At 39.8% G+C, this 21,728-nt stretch overlaps 1 protein-coding gene across 1 annotated transcript; it reads right to left on the bottom strand.

Annotated features, from left to right (window-relative positions):
- Positions 1-12,888: 12,888 nt before the first annotated feature.
- REC114 (REC114 meiotic recombination protein) lies at positions 12,889-20,957 on the bottom strand. Its single transcript, XM_063135711.1, has 6 exons — positions 20,734-20,957; positions 18,578-18,667; positions 16,714-16,797; positions 14,804-15,016; positions 13,716-13,769; positions 12,889-13,115 (listed from the first exon to the last, which is right to left on the bottom strand). Exons 1-6 carry the CDS (start codon positions 20,938-20,940, stop codon positions 12,954-12,956), a joined length of 810 nt encoding a protein of 269 aa, XP_062991781.1. The 5' UTR covers positions 20,941-20,957; the 3' UTR covers positions 12,889-12,953.
- Between the last annotated feature and the right edge of the window lie 771 nt (positions 20,958-21,728).

Here is a 21,728-nt window from a genome sequence, read left to right as displayed (position 1 = left end):
GACACAAGGAAATGGATTGGGAGGGAGAAGGAAAATGACGAGCATGATGGTAATATTTGATTCAGTTGCCCAGGTGGATGGACACAAGTTCACACACTATCTTTACCCTTCTGGGCTGGCCTGTTCCTCTTTCCTTTCTTCTCGTTTGCAGTTTCTCTTCACTGACATTCAAGCTTAATGTATTTTCTCTCCCATTCCCTCAGGGCAAAATGTTCCTCAGACACACTTCTGGTTTCAGTTGGGGGAAGGAGGGGCCACCACTCGGAGCTAGACTTTGGCAGCCCACCAACCCACTTCTGCATCTTCTTTCTTTTACTTACTTGGAAGTGGAGACAGTGGTGGTAGCAGCAGAGAGCAATGAGAGGGAAGATATCCCCCCTTTCCCCTACCCTTCTTTTATCCTGATGCGCCCCTCAGTTCATGGGGACTAAGAGAAGAGCGCCAATTGAGACTTGGAGTCTTCCACAGGTACCACAACGACAGTAGTCTTTAGGAAGTTTTCAAAAGTCACAGCTTTGTCAGTCTTAAAGCAGTGCAACATGCATCAGGAAGATGTGAGGAAGGAAAAGACCCTCATTTTCCCCACCCTCTGCTGATGTTCTTGATTGATTGATTGATTGGTTACATTTCTATACCAATAGACAAAGCTCTCTTGGCGGATCACAACAATTAAAACTATAAAACACAGGACAATAAAATACAATACAAAAGTTTAAAACTACAGTATAAAAATAAAATAACCAAATCAAACCTAGCAGTAGTGCAAGATTTAAAATACAATACTTGGGCCAGATCTACACCAAGCAGGATAAAACCCTTTGAAAACAGTATATGACATGTGTCCTGGACCTGAACAGTTGCCAAAACCACTATAAACCGTTATAAAGCAGTAGTGTAGATCCTGCCTGGATTTAAAACAGAAACTGAAAACCAATGCTACCACCACTATGCCCACATTCAGTTAAATAAAGAGAAGCATAGGATGGGGAATGGAGGATTGTTGGGGCAGGAAGCTAGGATGCCTTCTTCAGCTCCACTCTTGCTCTACTACTACTACTACTTAACATCTGTATAGCATCTCCGGAACTTTCTCCTGATGTTCATGATCGTATCTCAGCATGTCTTTCAGATATCTCAGCTTGGCTGCTTCGTCGTCGCTTGAAACTTAATATGGCAAAGACTGAATTGCTTGTTTTTCCTCCTAAACCTTCCCCTCATCTCTCATTCTCTCTTACTGTCAATGATGTTACGCTTACTCTGGTCAAGGAAGCTCGTAGTCTTGGCTTTATATTTGATTCCTCGCTCTCCTTTATTCCTCATATTGAGGCAGTAGCTAAATCCTGTCGTTTTTTCCTGTATAATATTGCCAGGATTCGATCATTTCTGTCTGTCTCTTCTGCCAAGACGCTTGTTCATGCACTGGTTATTTCTCGGTTGGACTACTGCAACCTTCTTCTCACTGGCCTTCCTTCTTATCACTTCAGTCCGTTGGTCTCGGTCCACCACTCTGCCGCTAAGATCATCTTCTTGGCTCGCCGCTCTGATCATGTTACTCCACTTCTGAAATCTCTTCATTGGCTTCCAATTCACTTCAGAATCCAATATAAACTTCTTCTGTTGACCTTCAAAGCTTTTCACGGTCTAGCTCCTTTCTAGCTCTCCTCTCTCATCTCATACTATTGCCCCGCTCGTGCTCTTCGCTCCTCTGATGCCATGTTTCTCACCTGCCCAAGGGTCTCTACTTCCCTTGCTCGGCTTCGTCCATTTTCTTCTGCTGCCCCTTACGCCTGGAACGCTCTTCCAGAACATCTGAGATCCACAAGTTCAATCGCAGCTTTTAAAGCTCAGCTAAAAACTTTTCTTTTTCCTAAAGCTTTTAAAACCTGATGTTGTTTGGACTCTATACTGTTAGTTTTACCCTACCCTGTGCCTGTTTACCCTACCCAGTGCCTGTTTACCCTACCCAGTGCCTGTTTGCATTCTCTTCCCCTCCTTATTGCTTTACTATGATTTTATTAGAATGTAAGCCTATGCGGCAGGGTCTTGCTATTTACTGTTTTACTCTGTACAGCACCATGTACACTGATGGTGCTATATAAATAAATAAATAAATAATAATAATAATGTTCAGAGCGATTCAAATGCATTATATAGTTGTAATCCTGACAACAACCATGCAAGTGGAAGGACTATGGGCGAGAGAGGGTGCTTTGGCTAGAGTGTTTAGGGCAGAGGCAAGATTCAAACAAGACATTCTGACCCATCGCTCAAACTCTCAGCCGCTATGCCACAACAAGCAGAGAGCAGTGTGAGAGGTCGGTGGGTGGGTGTGTTTCTAAAGGCCATCTCAGCTCTCCTCTGGGGCATCCTTTTAACAACTGCCTTTTTTCTCTGAGCCACGCTCATGCAACATTTTGTGGCACCTGTCCTTGGAAATATTTATTTTTATTATTTATTTATTAAAACATTTGTATCCAGCCCTATATCACAAGGATCTCAGGGCAGCGGCGTACAGGAAAAATCATACAAACAATATAAAACAATATTTACACAGCTACGAACAAATTAAACCATTAATAAGATAAAACCAGAATAGAATTTTAAAATAGTGAAGTCAATTAAAACAATTAAAACTATGTAAAGGCTTGGCGAATTTAGCCATCAACGGCTTTGTTAAAAAGCATGTCTTAACTTGGCGCCGAAATGAAGCCAGTGCTGATGCGAGTCAGACCTCCAAGGGGAGGGCATTCAACAGCCAGGGTGCCACAACAGAGAAAGCCCTCTCCCACATCCCACCATAGCGTATGTGTTGCATTGGTGGGATGCAGAGAAGAGCTCCTCCAACAGACCTTGAATCTCAGGCAGGCATATATAGGGAGAGGCGCTCCCTCAAGTATCAAGGTTCCAAGCCATTTAGGGCTTTAAACGTCACTACCAACACCTTGAATTCCAACCGGAAGCATATAGGCAGCCAGTGCAGTGACTTTAAGACCTGAATATGAGGTAGTAGGTCGAATTTGCTGGATTTGGAGGCTGTATGAAATATATTTCTGAGATAGTTTCTTTCAATAGTCAGGAATGTGGCTACTACAATACACGAGCAGCCTACAGGGACAACCCCCTCCAAGAATGCCCAAGGGCATAGTGCTACATCATCACATTGCTTCATTCCCAAGGGCCTTCTGGACACATTTAGAAATGGATTGTTATCTGGGCTGCTGAGCACAGCCAACCCACTGCTTGGAGTAGTGACTTTGCCTTTTTAACTTTAAAATGAAAGAAAAAAATAATCCTCAGCCACCTCATTGAAATGTGAATACACTACGCCCTACCTGAAAGCGCTTCAACCTTTGGCTACTCACCCCAAAGATTATACAATCTGTGGAAAGTTTTTGCCCCACCTTCCTCAGAAAATGCCCAATTAAGGAAGAACAAATAGTTTGGCCAAATATTAATCATATGTATATCCATTGATCATCCCTTCATATTCTGCAGTTCCCTACTACTGGAAATTTCTGCCCTTGTTGATCCCTGTCTCTCTGAATATGCACATCTGTAGGCAGCAGTAACAGTGAACCCAGCAGTGCCCAACCTTTTGGGTCAGTGGGCACATTTGAAAATGGATAGATCCTTGCAGTCACTCTCACAAAATGGCTGCCATGGAGGCATGGACAGTCACAAAGCACTCATTTCATAGACGGCAAACCGGTGAGACTAAAAATCAGGTAACTTGTCCAAGACCCTAAGTACAAGGAAGAGGTAGAGTCTACATTCCCAAACACAAAACCACTCTGTTGAACCCAAATAGAGTTAGTAGTGGAGCATGTTTCTTTGCAGCACGGCAAAAAATAATAATTAAGAAATATTGTTAAAATTGGGAAGGATAGGGAACCTTGTGGGTACCAAGAGAGATCTCCATGGGCACATTGTTTCCTATGGGCCCTATGTTGGAGATGGCAACCACACTGATTGTGCAACTCCCCACACAGAAGCAAATCAAATCACTTTATTACAGTCCGAGACCAGCACAACATTAATCCAGCAACAGCAACTATACAAAGTAGTACAGATCCTTAGTTCCCATCTCCCAGAGATTTAACCGTCCTCTGAGGTTAATAGGTTATGACGTGTCCTCATAGCCAAGTCGCAGAATTTAGCAACCTTATAGGTAACTGAGGGGTTTCTATCGGCAAGGAGGAACTTGGTATAAAATTCTTCGGGACTTTCTTACCTGGAAAGTCCTGTAGTAGAGGATGGATTAAGCCTGACCGGGCCTCTGAGTAGAATGAGCAGTGTAAAAGCACATGAGAGAATGTCTCTATCTCACCTGAATCACATGGGCATAACCTTTGGGGGACTGGAATTCCTTGATATCTGCCTTCTGTGAACTTGGGAGAGCATTATAGCGAGCCCTAGTAAACGCCCACCTGTATTTATAATATGTAAGGGCGCTCAGATAGGCCGCAGGCCACTGCCCTGTATATCTTGAAGAGAACGGTAAATATATAGGATTTGGCTTAGATTGTTCTGCAGTTCAATATCCCAAATACGCTGCTTAACAAGGTCTTTTTCTAAACATATACTGCTTAACATAGGCTTTTTCTAAACCTATGGCTAGTAGATGTTCTGTAGAGAGCCCATATGTGCATAATTTCTCTTTGATAATGTTCCACCCACACAGAAGCAAAGAGGCCTACTAGTACTAGAGAAAGTAGCTTCAGTATTAAAGAATTAACAGCCATAGATAGTTTTACAACACAATCTTACATTATTTCATGCCACTCATTGACTTTCCTAACATCATAAAAAGAGTTGAGCCCCAATTAAAATTTCCTGTTCCTGCAAAGCGTAAAATAAATATTTCTGGAATATCACCTTCTCACTTACTCACATGTGCATACTCAGTAATAGCATTTGCCAACTTTTAACAACTTCTTCAACATCCAAAGGTTTTTCAAACACAACTACAGTGTGTTACACCACTGCCATCTGCTGGACTTTACAAGACACCTTTTTATAACAAGGTCTTCTAATTTCTCTGCGTAGAAACAGGGTTTCGCCATGCAACTACGAATACTACAAAAATCCTGTTTTTTATTCTCAAGGTAAAAATACCACATTCCCAGCTAGAGATAAGTATCCTGAATAAAGCAACATAATTCTGAACAGTTGCTATGAATCACACACACAAAACAAGCCACATCCACACAACCCTTCTCCCAAATGGTGACTTCTGCAAGGTGTTCTTCAACTTTACAGGATACAGCAAGATGCAGAATAGTAGTCTGGTTTTGGGATCCAAAGTTCAGACCTTGTGAGATAGCAAGCCGGTTAGAACTTTAATGGAGTGAAGAATAAACAGCAGGCTAAGCAAATGGAAACTAGTCAGCTAGTTTGAATAGGGAACAACATGCAGGTCCAAAGTAACAAGCATACTTGGTTAAAAATTGGAAAATTCTGTCTTTATGAAAATTACATTTCTGCTTTTGCAATTAAAGATCATAAACATTTGGTTTTACTTTTTGGTAAAGTACATACAGTTGTGGAATTAACAGGGAAAATTTCACAGATATCTGATTTCAGTAACAAGACACAATCCTGGAATATGTGAAACTTTGAAGATGTACACTGTATTCTCCTCATTGCAGACTAAACACACTCAACAATCCATTTTGAATTAGGCAGGAAGAGTTTCAGTTCAAGACTTCCAGACAAATCTCTCACTTTAAAGAGTGTGTTAACTATAATGTGTTAACTATAAAATTCCTAAATAATTATCACAAAATCCGTAAGATTATTAACTCAGAAAAACTAATGCAGATTTTTTTTTTCTGGGGGACGATAACCCACCATTTCAATGTAAATATTCCACAAATTTCATACATTTAAATGGCTGAATTTTACTTTATGTATAATCAAATTTTCCCAAATAGAGAAATGTTTTATTTAACACAATGTGGGTTTGCTTCTTCTCACAAAACACAGGACCTGAAAATGCCCAAATTCAAAACTTATTGTTATTTATTAGGTGTACAGCTTGCCTTACTCCCATTATGAAATTCAAGGTGACATACGTAGGATTCTCAGGCAGTCTCTCATCAGCTCCAGGTCTGCTTAGCACCAGCAATGCAGCAATGTTCAAGTATTTTGACTCTACTTTTAAAGGCCACATCCAAAATATAAACTTGTCTCTTTTATATTTCCCAAAACTTCACGTTGTTTCATTATTCTTCATATTTTTTTAAATTGTGCCAGCTCAACTAAAAGTGCATTTAAATTGATGAACTATGAACAGTAGACGAAGGGTAGGGAACGTCTTTCGGCCCAAGACAGGATGGCCAATGGTCAGGGATTATAGCAGTTGTAGTTTAAAACATCTGGAGGGCACCAGGTTGCCTCTCCCAGCTCATGACTAATGGGCCAATGATCTGGCTTGCCCCTGAAGAAGATGCTTTGAGCTCAAAACACATTGGATCTTAATAGTTTATATTTTTTTTCCTTCATTACCAAGTTGGTGCCTTCCCTTCCTACCTTCACTGATCTGACATAAGGCAGCTTCATATGAGGATCTCTCTTGGAGAATAGATGGTTAGAGCTATCATCTCTGATTATCCTTATCACCTGTTCAGGGGGGAGAGTTGTGTGTGCATCATTTCTCATCTCAAACATAGTTGTCCGTTGGGCTTTTTCCCAAACTGTACATTTCCTCCTCACATTTCACATTCTTATGCACACAGGATCACATCTCAAAGAGTGATGTGCATGCGGAAGACAGTTCCAGTATCAGACCTCCCTTGCTGATTCAGGAATGTGGATTTTTCTAACTCAAGTACAGAAGTTGCTTGAAGAATGATTGTAAATAGCATTCAAAGTATTATTTGGGGACAGGAGTGAAAGATGATTACTTCTTGCACTCAACAAGGCAGAAAGTTAAGGGACAAAGGTATTTCCATAAGATTGCTGGACATAGGAAGTACTAAACAGCCAGACCACTACAGTTTGCTGATTAATGGCTAGCTTTGGGAATAATATAAAGTTTATTGAATTAGACTCTACAGCGAATAATTGGATAATCCCTATAAAACACAATAATTTTTCCAAAAAGGTTTGTAAAGTTAATGTACTCCTGTAGAATAGGAATTTGATTTCAGAAATTATATGCTAAAATATATAATAAGTGAGTTTCAGTTAACAGAACTTGCATGAGAAATATATGGAAAACATGAAAAATAAATACATAAAAAATATTCTACCCAAGTAGTGCAGTTTCTGATCTCATGCCAATATATTGTTACCATTGAGTATGTATTGCACTATTTCAATATTCTTTTTTATTGGCATGGATTTGGAATTAAACATCTTTATGTTACCCATTAAATCCAACAAAAAATTTAAACCATATCTTTTTTTTAAATTACTTTTACAAAACAGCCGTGCAATACCGAAACCCCATTTTAAAATACTGGTTATATCCAGCCAAAGTTAAACATTTCTAAATCCAATTGAGGATTTAAGTATACACTTAACTATCTTCTATTTCTTTTTAATTTTCAGTCTGATTCATTAGAAACCTATGTTTAAAAAACAACAACCATGTGTATAAACTGTAGTTTCATATTTTCATGTATAATGTCTTTTGCTTTATGCTCATGGCTTGAACAAAAATTAAAACCCAGCACAATTTTAAACATCAAAGTTTGACATATACTGCAATGAAGCACACTTCTCTGCCAGTATTTTTCTCCTAAATTACTGGTACTTATTACCAAATTAGAGTTGAATTTCCTAATGGGCACGTGACAGATGAAATCTTAAAAATGTTAGTCTTAAATTCACAAACTTTGAACATTAATGCAAAGTCATTATTGATCATGTATAAAGCACCTAAAATGTACAAATAAAACTTAAACATTTAAAAATAAAACTTAAATCTAAAAAATGTTAAAATGGTAAGTCTGTAATAAAATCAACACACACAAACACACACACACACACACACACACACACACATTATGTGTGGCCATAGAAAACACCTCTGGAGCCATAGACCATGGGTATACTACCTCCCACCTGCAGGCCTAATTCAGGTTCCTTAATCTAACCCATGGAGGTTCTTGCATTCCTTCAGGGGGCAGGGCTTAGCTTCCCAAAACCAAACCTCTATGACATCCACTATAACAATATATTCTCTCTCACACATACATCCCCACATGATGATGACTGATTATAGAAATAACCATACAGATTGTTAAAATCAAAAGCTGTTTGTTATTCGTTTGGGGGGCAGTTCCATAGGTGCAGTAGAAGAATGGAAGGTTCATCCAGACAAATCATGGAAGAATTTATTAAACAAATAAACAAATAAAAATGCAGTGCATAATGCAATCAAGTTTCAAGCTTTACAGTCCTGAAATAGCTCTCAAATACATCCAAAAGCAATCCTGAAGAGCTAGCCTGTATTTTCTTAGTAATGGTTGTAGGTTTTGTTTATGTTAAATGTAATGGTTTCCATTGGCCTAATTAAATCCAAGATCCTTAAATGTCCACATGGACTAAGCCCATTACACTCTTTATGTGCAAACTGGAGAAGGAAGAAAAACATTTACACTAAATTGGTATGAAAGTTTAACTTTTCAACACGTTTGGCAACAGTGATCAAGAACAAACCTTGTATTTTACAGTAAAAGCATTTTTCTCAAGTATATCTCCTGAATCCTTTGCCATTGTATCCCTTGACGGAATATGTTTCCTGCTTTCCCTACATCTCTTTTATTATTACTCTCTTCGAAACACAGAAAAGTTGCTTTCTCAGCATGCATAGAATAAAGCACATATGGGTACTTAAAACATTTTAAAAACCTAATAAAATAATTAATACAATTAACGTAGTTAGCTATTTACCACTAGGGAATCTTTACCATTAGGGTAGTAGAGTATATCTTCCCACCTGTTCAGTGCATGTGCTTAGACAAGATGTAAATTCTAATCTTTATTAGCAATTGATAGTACAGAACCTATTTATCCGAGATAAACTAATGCAGAGTATGAGAAACAGATTTTAGTTTTACATCTTATCCTCATTGCTTCCATCAATTCTTAGATAATTTATATAAATTTGAGATGTAATAAGTGTTGGTGATATTAACTATATTTTGGGGTGAAATACACAGGAAATGTCTAAAGTATACAATTAGCCTTTATAATGAGCTATAACACTGCTCATAAACAATATGTATTTTTACCATAAAATGGTTGGAATGTAGCATACACTACCTATAAATAAGAATGAATATAATTGCTACAGAATGTACTCTGTCATAGTGTGTGTGTAGAAACATTATGAACTGATCAGAGTGGAAAACTGGAATCTAACCAAAGCAGAAAGTAGTTGCTACTTTTAAGAAATGTCAATGTTCACATTAAGCAAACAATGATTTAGCTAGTTGGCTTCGAGGCTCAACAAGCTGTACATACAAATGCTTCTGGGGATGTTCCACAAGCAAGGTTAGCTGGCGGTAATGCTGCAGACAGGCTAGGTCTTTCTAAATGAGAGAGGCCAGGTCCATGAACAGAGGAGACAGACACACATAGAATTATGGGACTGAAGAAAGTCCCCAAGCTAAAACCTCTGTGCTTAGGGACAATTCATACCTTCACATAGATCACTTGATCTCTCATCACTTGGTAATTCACAGCTATCAGTGCAAACTGCCTCCATTGAAAAGTATTGTGTTTGAGCTGATGCTCAGTAATATGAAAGCTTTGTCTGTGATGTTTGATCTGGGATAGTTATTTCAAACATGCAGGTCATGACTTGATGCATTGCAGTCCTCAAATGATGAATGTGCATGCATGAACATGTCAGTACACAAGATTTAACGTATCCCTCATAGTTCTCCTAAAGACCCTCTTGTGATGCACTTCAGAACTATCTCATCCTGGCAAATCATTCCGCCAACAAAGCTTGGAATTCAGTTCTCTATATGAAGAGTCATTGTAAGTGTCTCTCCAACAGTTCTAGTTGAAACACTTTCTGTTTCATGTAAAGGACACAATTTCCTTTTCCAGAAGGAGACTTTCAAGATATACCGCCTATCTGTTACAAATCACTTCTCAAATGCCTGAAGAGTGTGTTTGACAACCGAAAACATGAGCTCTCTATAAAAGGCGGGGGGGGGGGGGGAATGAAAGGCAGTTAACAATTAGGAGAGCCCTGATGATTTCAGAGGCCTGCTAAATATCAAATTAAGATCTGGGAAGATATTCCAGTATTGTTATGACTGAGAACTTTTGCCTGCATATTATCTGCACCTTTTAGAGATGTGTTAAAGAAAATGAATGTAAATAGGTGGAACTTCATACGTTGTATTCGAGAAAGAAGAGGCAGATGCTGGTCTTGGATTACAACTTGGTCACAACTTGTATTTAATTAAATGAATAATAAACAGTTTGAAGAAGGAGGTAGGAGGATTTGAGACCAGACACTACTACTCTAGCTTATCCAGGGGGCTAGCCCAGCTATCTATACTACATTTTCACACCCTCCCACCCAAGTTATTTGCCTCACACCTGAGCCTCCTATCCTAGCTAAGTCTTGGTAGGATCTGCATGGTTCTTCCATGATGGTTGCCTCAAATCTATTGCCTAGTCCCCAATGGACCGCCTGGCAACCCTAATTATGATTTTTTAACTTCCTTACATATGGGCTTTCTTTCCCCATCCATTTGTTTCATACCTGCAAAGTTGTGATGGTTATATGCAATAACATTGTAGCTTATATGTACATACCTATAATGAGACCCAGGGAACATGAAAAAAAATTCTAAAGCTAATACAGTTTGCTTGGGAGGGGGGATCTTTCCTGTACCCTATAGTATGCCCAGCATATGCTTGGAGTATCCCTATTTTCCCAGGGGCAGAGGAAGGGTCATGTTGCTGGTCCAGTTGGAATGAAGCCAGACCATGTGGGTGAGGCCTTACATATTTGTTGTAACAAACCCTTCTTCTGATATAGCTCAATAGTGTCCCCTAGAGCATCTGGTGAGCTGATATCCTGTCAGGCATTTGAATAAACTTATATCATCTTATCCCACGTTTTGGTCCTCAAAATGCATCCAAACCCTTGCTCTTTTAAGGTTTAAAGAATAGGTTGACAGGTTCTAACTACTTCAGATTTTTGAGATGTAAATTTACATTCATTAAGATGGTGAGTCCAGCCACTACATATTTTTTTAATTTGCTGTCTAGTATTTGAGACCACTGGCACAACCACTCTAGCTTGTCCAGGGGGCTGGGCTGGCTGTCTATACTATAGTTTTTCCATCAGAAATGGAGGCCATCGCATTATTGGACAAACCAGTAATCAGTCTCTACTAAGGGCCTAGCATTTACTCCTCAGATCTCCATAAATGTAAAGGTTAATTCACTCCTTCTGGAGCTTTCCATATACCATCTAATGGGGGCCAACGTGCGCCTCCTTCTCTGCAATGAACTCTGTGTAGGCCCTGGAACCCAAGATTCTACTCAGGTAGGTAACATGCTACTAGATTCGTAAATGGACTTCATTGATTTTATTTGGAATTCTGTGTGTGATCGTTGGCTTTTCTTGGTTCCCCATTCCCACCCCCTCCCCAAATAAAGGGAATTTTCACCCAATTCTTCCCCTGCTAAGGATGGCATGGTTACAGTTACCACTTGTGTTCTCAGTATTTTTACAACATTTTGTTAAGTGAAAATCCAAAGCATCTTCCTTGCTATTCTTTCCCAGGAAGGGGCCCTTGGCAAAAGGGATCAGAAACTAGGTGAACAGACTATTTTGGGTCAGGAGATTCATCCTGACTAGTGGCACCCTAATAGAAATTCTTTTTTCCTGAGGAACCCATGTAAAGAAGTGGTCCACTCGAAGGAAAATTTATCTCTCTCCCCACCTCCTAGACTCATAACAATAAACCTGCTCAACTCTCGCCTTGTGAGACACAATTTCCTGCTTCTCATGAAATATCCTTATCCAAATCTCGCAAAAGCTGGGATCCCAGCCACCATGAGATGTTCCTGTGCAGCCTCCCTCCTCACTGCAGTGAGTATGGACAGGGGGCTCCTTTTTAGTGAAACAGTTTTCTTTGAACAATTTACTGAGGTAGACATACAGTGATCATAGTTGTGCATTTCATATGCAATTTGTCATGTTTTGTATTCTTACGTTGATGTTGCGGACTAGCCCTCAAGCATTTTGATCACTTTGGAGAGAAAAAACTGCAGCCTTCTCTTAACTTCTAATATGAGAGGTTCCAGAGCTCACACATTTTGTCCTAGTCAGGAATCATTTGCAGTAAACGGTACTTTAGGAAGAAATAGAAGATGGGGGATTTCTGATAGGGAAAACAGGAAAGGATTAGCCCTTTCTCTCCACAGTCCTGATCTGGCTCCACATGGATGCTGTATTTGAGGAAAAGGCAGTGGCTTGTTCTAAGCATGCTTGAGAAATGTATGCTTAATGTAACACAAAGTCTGACCCTTAGATGGACTGCTGCCATCTATGATAACTTTGATGAACTGCCACAAAACCTAAAATATAGAGCATATATTTGTATTTTGTAAGGAGAAACCAAAGTATTGTAAAAGTGTTTCATCTTTAAGTTGCTAATACCATTCCTTTTATTATATGCCAATTAGCTTCTTCACTGGCCACATTTGGGCTTAACAAATATAGATAGACTTATATATAGAAAGGCATGTTAGAATTGAAAGAGTTGGGACAGACTGATAGCAGATAAAGAACTCCAATAAAAATGTATAGTTTATACATTTATATAACTGCTTTAAAAGTATTTTCTTTCTTTTTTTGTATTTGTTAAACCATTAATTTCCAAAAACACAAACCAACCCTGCCTTTCTCAGATTATACTTGAGGTATTTACTTGCAATACTACATTCCTGTTTTAATGCTTTGCTTCCTAACAATCTGTAATTTTTTTCAATTGCTTCTCCACTTCTTCCACAAATGTTGGGAAGCTCTGATCCAAGAGACACAAGCGAATGAAGCTTCCTAAATCTTCAGCATTCCATGTGGAATATCGATATGCAAAGGGAAGTTCAGCATTTGTTGTCAGTACATACTGCAGAGGCAAACAGATATGGTCAACGACTTTTAAAAAGGACCTTAAACAAGAAAGAATTAATTTGGGTCATCAATGGGCACAGTAACATTTTTTGTACAACATCAAAATTAATCTCTAGCTGAAGCAATTCTCTAAACAGAAAAATGGAGGTGAAGCATAATCGTTTAAATTCATTACTTATAGTTCAGAATCAAGGCTGAATACTAAGTAATTACTTTGGCCAGGTATAAAGAAAAGAAATATACCGTATTTCTTCAATTCTAAGATGTCATCGATTGTAAGACGCACACTAATTTCAGTACCACCAACAGAAAAAAAGCTTTGATTCTAAGAAATAATAAACACACCCACGATTCTAAGATGCACTCCATTTTTAGAGATGTTTATATGGGGGGAAAAGTGCGTCTTAGAATCGAAGAAATACGGTATATGATATTATGTTTGCCATTTTGAAATGTTGATTTAGTTGCATGTTCACATTTCTAGTACCTTGAAAGTAGAAAGAGTTCGGATTCTGCAAAAAAACCACCTTATTTTCTACAGAAGTAAATTTACCTTTCTTTTTGCTACAGAAATGAACTGAGCTCAAAAATTTACCTGTGCTAGCTCTGAAACAGATACTCTTCCTTGTGCTCGAAGTAGATTTTCATCCTAGAAGATATTAAATATAAACGCATAAAAGAGCAAGGGGGGAGAAACATTACCAAAAAAAGAGTATCAATGTGGGGTGGTGGTCTGAGTGTTGGACTGGGACTTTGGAGATCTGGGTTTTATTCCCCACTTGGCCATGAAGCTCACTAGGTAGCTTTGGGCCAGTCACTGACTTTCAGCCTAACCTACTTCACAGGATGACTGTGAAGGTAAAATAGAGAGGAGGGCCACATAAGCCACCTGGGGTTCTTTGCAAGAGGGAAAAAAAGTGGGACAGAAGTGCAATAATAAATAAAATATTAAAAGAAGTATTTTTGTGCACTCCAAACATTTGGAATATAATAAATCAGTAATGCTTACTAAAGCATTGCATTGGCTGCCTATACATTCCTAAGCCCAATTCAAGATGCTGGTTTTAACCTATAAAGCCTTACACGGCTTGGGACCACAATACCGGACGGAATGCCTCTCCCAACATGAACCTACCCATACACTACGCTCAACATCTAAGGTCTTCCTCCAAATGCCTACTCCGAGGGAAGCTCTGAGGATGACAAGGGAGAGGGGCCTTTTCAGTGGAATGACCTCCCCAATGAGGCTCGCCTGGCACCAACATTGTTATCTTTTTAGCACCAGGTTAAGACTTTTCTCTTCTCCCAGGCAGTTAACAATATATGCTGAGTTTTTTAACTGACCCCAGAATAGTTGTTTTAAATGATATTGCTGTTTTTATGCTTTTACATTTTTGTATATTTGTTTTTAACGTTCACTGTTTTTAACTTTTGTAAACCGCCCAGAGAGCTTCGGCTATAGGGCGGTATATAAATGTAATAAATAAATAAAGCAACACCTGTTGCTCCATAGCCTAGAGGGTGTGTGTGTGTGTGTGTGTGTGTGTGTGTGTGTGTGACACAGCACCTTTGGAATTCCCACCCTTTTTGCCTTTTTCTCCTGCCTCTCACTGGAATGAGGTCCCTCAGAGCTTCTCTAAAACTGAATTCATCCCTTGCGCTACAGACACTCCTTCAGCTTACAGCGGGTTGCATTGGAACATTTTGCTCAGCATCTTTCAGCTGAGTTTCTTCACCAAGCAGCAGGCTGTGATCTTGTTGCAGCTCCTGTCTTGCTCCATCCATTACTTGGACTGGAACATAGTCAGCAAGCTTCTGCACACAGTTACAGCAGTGCTCCTCGGCCTCTGTTTTGGAATCTCCCATAAATTGAACACGAAACATACGGTGTTTATTCTATTTGAAAACCGTAAAGAGAAAATTACAGTTAACATTCATATTAGATATTCAATTGTACATTCCAGTTGTTTGCAGGTGCATTTTTAAAACCAGTGTCCCATTCCTATTTCAACAGCTGTGCTATTACACAACCAGCTTTTTCTAACAGATTTTAAAGGGAAGCTAGCAATAGCTAGCGTATCTAATACTTGTTTTCTTTTTCTTCTAATCAATGGTTCACTTTTTTGTGAAGTTATCCTTTTAATTTTTTATTTGGTATCCTGACAAACTTTCCTATAATGCAAGATTTTTACTAAATTTTATCTAAACTTTGACTGTTCTAGGAGCTTTCACCAAAGTCCCAAATTTCATTGTTTATCAGTTCCAGTTTCATGAGATGTTCTCAACTTATTCATAGATAATGTCACTTTATATTGTCCATTCCGAGTCATGGTGATGGGGTACAGATCAGAGATCATAATAAAGAATGCTGGATTGGATTCAGAGCAATTTAACTGCCTGTAGGTTTCACTGAATTCAGCGATAGCCTTAAGCGATAGCCTTTCACAAGGGATTTATTATAAGCTCCTGAGTCTTCATTCATGTTAGTTTGCATCTTCCAGGGCTTTTCCCATTCTTTGCAACCATTATAGCATTTTTTCCGCTAATGAGGGAACTCTTTTGTATTTCTTTGGAAGGTGACATGAAAACCAGTGTATTGGCACAATTCCACTATATCAACAGTGCCACCTAGTGGTTATGTAAGGGAACATATAGAAAGGCCATTTTGGGCTATACCATTTTGGCTACTTAAGGACTAGCAGAGAACTGAGATCACTATTAGTATAGAGGGAGTTGTCATTAACTTTTCACATGGGTTTCAGTGGGACTTCCTTCCTTCAATTCCAACCTAGATCATCATCATATAAGAGGAAATCTTGTTTTCTTACTGTCACTTCTCCGCCCCCACTTTTGTCCCTTTGTTTACTTCGTCTTTCCCCTCTTTCTGCCCAGAGGGAAAAGAGGAAGTAAACAAAGACCACATGACCCATTCAGACACCATTTTCATCTCACCACTTTTCCTGCACACAGCATTATTTTTTAAAAAAATTGTATTAAAAAGAGTCCTGCCACGTATATAACTATACAAACAAAAATATCATGTGAACTAGTTATTGTTGCAGAAGTCTTTAAAGCTGACACAATTGCTTATTGAGGTCTTCAAATCTGTAGAAATGAGGGTCTGAGAAATGAGGGTCATTTAAAAAAAATACTCTAAAATGAAAAATAAAGGTGTGGTTCTATTCTAAAATAGTCACTTGAATAAATCAAAAAAATACTAAATTGATTTTCACAAATTCAACTAGTCATGCACACACACAGAGAGAGTTTGGCAGATTGAGAAACAGTATTTCATGTGTCATCAGTATCTTTCATGAAATACAATATAAAATGTTCAAAAATCTTTTTATAAATCTTTTCTCAAGCACCTAATCATGATTATTCCCATGTTTCTTTGAATTCATTATTTCAGCAAGGTAGATTTGTAGAATAAGTAGAAGTAAGCAAATGAAAAGAGCCGAAAACCAGTGAAATGATGAGATAAATAAGAAGTTTTGAAAATGAGGAAAGAAAACAAAGTTCAAGAGGCTTCCAATGAGAAATAAAAACAAAAACAGTCTTGGAGAAAAATGTTAGTGTCTGAAACAGGATACCTTTGACTTTGAACCAAACAACATGCAATCTGCACTTCTTACTATCTTCAGCCATTGAGAAGCATCAATTAATGAAAAACCTTCCTGAAATAAAGCCAAAACACTTGTCAGCTTATCCAGAGAAAAATCTCTGAAGCAGGAATACAATTTATGGGGACGACTGAAATAATGGATGCAAAACATAAGATCTTTGAAACTCTCATTTAAATTATAAGAACAGTTTTAGAAAATTCAATGAGGAGCATCTGAAAAACCAATGAGAAATGCATGATCAAATACATTTAACAGCAATCCTATACATGTTTAGACAGAAAAATATGCTTTTCTGTCTAAACATGCATTCTGGGAGTTGCAGGCCTTTTTCTGTCTAAACATGCATAGGATTGAACCCTACGTGTATTATATTACGTACTTATTTTCTTTTTTCAGATGTTCCTTACTGAATTTCCTATACATTTAAAGGAATGTTTTCTATGATCTGACATCCACAAGACAGCATAGGAAATCTGATTGTGGACATGAGAGCTACAGACAAATAATCACATATTTGATAAAGTATATGTAGGCCAAGTGACAGCATCACTGTGGGAAAAGTACACAGGAGTCAATAATAAAAGCCCTACGATCAGAGTGCACCGATGATATATGACAGTAACACTACATACATGGTTATTAATCATGGAACCCTGAATTTTAGGCTGGCTGCTGACAGGTTGTAGAATGCTGCAGAAGTCCTTTGCTGGTGGAATGGCTTTTATGTCCCCAGGGTAGCCCCCAATATGCTGGTAGTAGGGATCGAAGGGCATGTAGGAGGCATTTCAAGGAAGGTGTTGGAACCACAGCAAAGGCCCCTCATTCCCCCAACATAAGGGGAAACTGTAACAGCCCTGGAGCTGACATAGTAACTTTCCCATTCATAAATGTCAACTGAAGGTGCAGAAAAGGTCAACTAAAATGATCAAGAGGCTGGAGCAACCCCACTATGAAGAAAGGTCACAACAGTGGGGACCGTATAGCTTAAGAAAAAAAGACAAGTACGGGGAGATATGATAGAGGTGAACAACATTATGGATGGTGTGGATAAAGTGGATAGAGAGATATTTTTCTCCCTCTCTCATCATACTAGAACCCGAGTTCATTCTGTGAAGCTAACTGGTGGGAGATTCAGGGCAGATAAAAGAAAGTTCTTCTTCATACCATGCATAGTTAAACCATGGAATTTGCTACCAGAAGACGTAGTGATGGCCATCAATTAGGCCTTAAAGTGGATTAGACAAATTCCTAGAGAAGTCTGTTAATGGCTACTAGTCACGATAGTTATATTCTACCTCCACTACCAGAGGCAATATGCCTCTGTATGCTAGATGTTGTGGATCCAAGGCATCCCCTGATCAGTCCCCAAAATATCCCTTTCTATCCCTACTGCTGGCAAAATGCCACTGGGGTGGTACATTTACACTAGCAGAGGTTTCTACGGGCTTACCACTGTCACCTCTGGGAGAGTGTCACCCTGCCAGGTGAGTGGCACTTTCACAACTTCTTACGGCCTGTCAATCCTTACAGCCGGTCCCAGCTGTTGTGACCTTTCTTCATAGTGCGGTTGCTCCAGCCTCTTGATCATTTTAGTTGACCTTTTCTGCACCTTCAGCTGACATGTATGCTTTTTTAAATAAATTGTCAGCTGACAGGCTGTAGGATTACAGCCTAACTGTATAAACTTGGAAGTGTTAGCATAGTGCTTGTGAACACTGTTAATTTAAACAGTGCCTAGAAGACTGCTTTAACATGCCTTTAATGAAGAATATCAAACAGATACAGAGGACATTTTCAAGAGACACAAATACCTATGAAAGCAAATACTTACCATTACTTCCTTTCCTCTGGAAATGAAGAAATGGCCTGAAATAACTATGGTGAGAACAAGACGTCCAGATTCTTTGTTGGACTCCAAAACCTTTTTTTTTTTTTGGTAATTAAAGAACAAGAAAAACTGTAATAATAATAATAATAATAATAATAATAATAATTTATTTCTTACCCGCCTCTCCCTCTGGATCAAGGCGGGGAACAAGATAGAATACAAAAATATTATATAATACATAAAACCGATTTAAACATATAAAACGAATACATTAAAATAACAGCCAGACATTTTAAAATTCAACTGGGTAGGCTAGCCGAAAGAGATCAGTCTTTATTGCATTTTTATATTCAGAAAGACTGTTGAGTTGGTTGGATCTCTCTCGGCAGGCGTTTCCACAGTCTGGGAGCAGCAAAAGAGAAGGTCCTCTGGGTAATAGATGTCAGCCTTGTTTTTGTTGACTGGAGTAAATTCTTCCCAGAGGACCTGAGTGTGTGGGGCAGATTGTACGGGAGAGGGCAATCCACAGGTAGTCTGGACCCAAACCATGTAGGGCTTTAAAGGTGATAACCAACACTTTATACTTTGCTCGGAAACTAACTGGTGCACACAACCCTCAAGGCTAATAGCCTTTGATAGCCTTCTCCTCCAGGAATGTATCCAACCCCCTTTTAAAGCCATCCAAATTGGTGGCCATCACTACATCCTGTGGTAGTGAGTTCCATAATTTAACTATGTGCTGTGTGAAGAAGTATTTCTTTTTATTTGTCCTGAATCTCCCACCAATCAGCTTCATGGGATGACCCTGGGTTCTAGTATTTTGAGAGATGGAGAAAAATGTCTCCCTATCCACATTCTCCGCACCATGCATAATTTTGTACACTCCATCATGTCTCCCCTTAGCCTCCTTTTTTCCAAACTAAATAATCCCAGTTTTTGTAACCTTCCCTAATAGGGGTGATGCTCCAGCCCCTTAATCATTTTAGTTGCCCTTTTCTGCACTTTTTCCAGCTCTATGATATCCTTTTTAAAGTGTGGTGACCAGAACTGGACACAGTATTCTAAGTGTGGCCGCACCATAGATTTGTATAAAGGCAGTATGATACTAGCAGTTTTATTCTCAGTTCCTTTTCTTATAATGCCTAACATGGAGTTTGCCTTCTTTACAGCAGTCACACACTGGGTGGACATTTTCATTGAGCTGCCCACCACAACCCCAAGATCTCTTTCTTGTTCAGTTTGCCCAAAACTCATGCTAGAAGCCTGTAGACAAAGAAGCTCCCCAATGCAGTGCCCATAAGGCCAGGCCAAGGCGCCCACCAAGCTATTTCCCCGGTGCAAGTGAATGGAGCAATTCCTCCATTCACATGTACGATGCGGGCAGGGGGGAGTCCTCCTTGCTGAGAAATAGCTGGAAGCAGGGCAGAGAGAGAGAGAGATTGAAAGAGAGAGAGAGAGAGAGAGAGAGAAACAGAAAAAGGAGCATGAGAGAAATAAGAAGATCCAGAGAGAGAGAGAGAGAGGAGCAAGGGAGAAAAAAGGAAGGAAGGGAAACAAGAGAAGAGAAAGAGAGAAAGAAAGAAAGAGTCAGAAAGAGAAAGGGGAAAGAGAGAAAAGAGCTGAAAATGGCCTAGATGCTTTTGAAAGCCCTGTAGTTGCTGCGCAGTGGCACGGTGTCAATTATATGGCACAGCCATCACCTCGCAGCCATTGCGGGGCTTTCCCGCAAAGCTGTGATCTTAAAAAGTTGGGGTCTTTTTTACTGAAGTGAGGTGAGTATGGCGCATCCAGCGTCTAACCTCGCTCCGGTGTCGTGGCAGAGGCATTCCTGGGCGGATGGCAACCCCTCAATGGTCACTGTCTGCCCAGGCAGAGTGTGTGTCCCCAGTGGGCTGAATGGCTGCCGGAAAGCCCGCCCTCTGCATCAGGATTAGCCACGGCTATCCTGCAGCAGAGAAAACGTGGGGGCTTCCCTAAACACAGCAGCAACCCTGGAGATCAAGAGTGAGAAGTCAGAGTGGGGGGCACACACACCGTGTGCCCATGCGTGCATCCATACACACAGATAAAGGGGCACGCATAACTATTTTGTAACTGCCTCCCACCCCGCCTACAGTTAATTTGTGGTGGTGCCCAGGGTACTGGCTCAAAATGCTTACCTCCCAGGAGCCTGAGCCAGTGCCCAAGGCCCCCGGCATGAATCGGCCATAACGTCTCAGCGACCATTCTGCAGCACTGAGGCAGGAGGAAGAATCCCGTGATGGTTCTGTCGCTGGAACTTGGCTTGGCAGTGGCTGCTCCTCTTCAGAACATGAAGCTGGATTGCAAGTGATCCACAAACGGCTATTATCACCGCCTGTTGCCATTTCCTAGGTAATTTTTACTTGAAAGAAAAGCACATAGGATGGTGGAAGGGTGATGGGTAGGCAGTTCCTACAAAAATCAACAAGACACTGAGATTTAGACAATGGCCCGATTCACACATAAGCCACTGTGGATTAATTTCTTCGTATGGCACGAGAGATGCACATCCACACTTCTTGTTACTCATGATCTCAGTGAGAGTTGATTGTTGGGGTCTTTGACAATCCACCCGCAACCTTAAAACAGACCATGGGTTCTGGGTGGCTTGTCAACCACCCCATGTACCCATCTTCACCAGGTTGGCAGGTAACAAGAAGCTCCAGTGGCGGGGGCTTGGATTGCCGACATGGCATTCCTGGGAGCCACAACCATAAGCCATGGTGGGCTACGATGATCATGCAGACCAGGTCACTGGTTCATTGAAGTCTATTCCTACCAACTCAAAGTGCTACAAGCTCATTCTCAAGTGACAAGGTCACTTGAGGTTCATTCACAGTTCTTGCAATGAAGTCCAGCTGAGGACTTGGACTAACTAGTGATTTACATCTCACACTAAATTTACTTAAAAGCTATGCAAATCTCTTTGGCTACCTTCCTTGTTTCCTATGCAAAGCATTCTAAGGTTCCTCACTTGGCCTCATTCATTCCAGTCCTACCCCATAAACACACATTAACCCTTCTTGCATATGTTTTTGCTCAGTTTACCTAGCAGTTACACCAAAACATCACAAGGAAATTATTTCCCCCCCTCAGAACTAGAGAACGAGAAAATCCAGTACTACCTTGCTCA

This window comes from Elgaria multicarinata, chromosome 10 (genome assembly GCF_023053635.1).
Source record: "Elgaria multicarinata webbii isolate HBS135686 ecotype San Diego chromosome 10, rElgMul1.1.pri, whole genome shotgun sequence".
NCBI lineage: Eukaryota > Metazoa > Chordata > Lepidosauria > Squamata > Anguidae > Elgaria > Elgaria multicarinata.
Note: the sequence above shows the minus strand (reverse complement) of the source record. Positions and strands in the feature narration are given on the sequence as shown.

What these genes read in the sequence shown, in the direction of transcription:
- REC114 (XM_063135711.1), bottom strand. Translation starts at nt 20,940, where the DNA reads ATGGCAACAGGCGGTGATAATAGCCGTTTGTGGATCACTTGCAATCCA. An exon ending in CTGGCTCAGGCTCCTGGGAG is followed by an intron (nt 18,668 to 20,733) that starts GTAAGCATTTTG and finishes AAAAAAAAAAAG; the next exon opens with GTTTTGGAGTCCAACAAAGA. An exon ending in TGTTTGGTTCAAAGTCAAAG is followed by an intron (nt 15,017 to 16,713) that starts GTATCCTGTTTC and finishes GTTTTCAAATAG; the next exon opens with AATAAACACCGTATGTTTCG.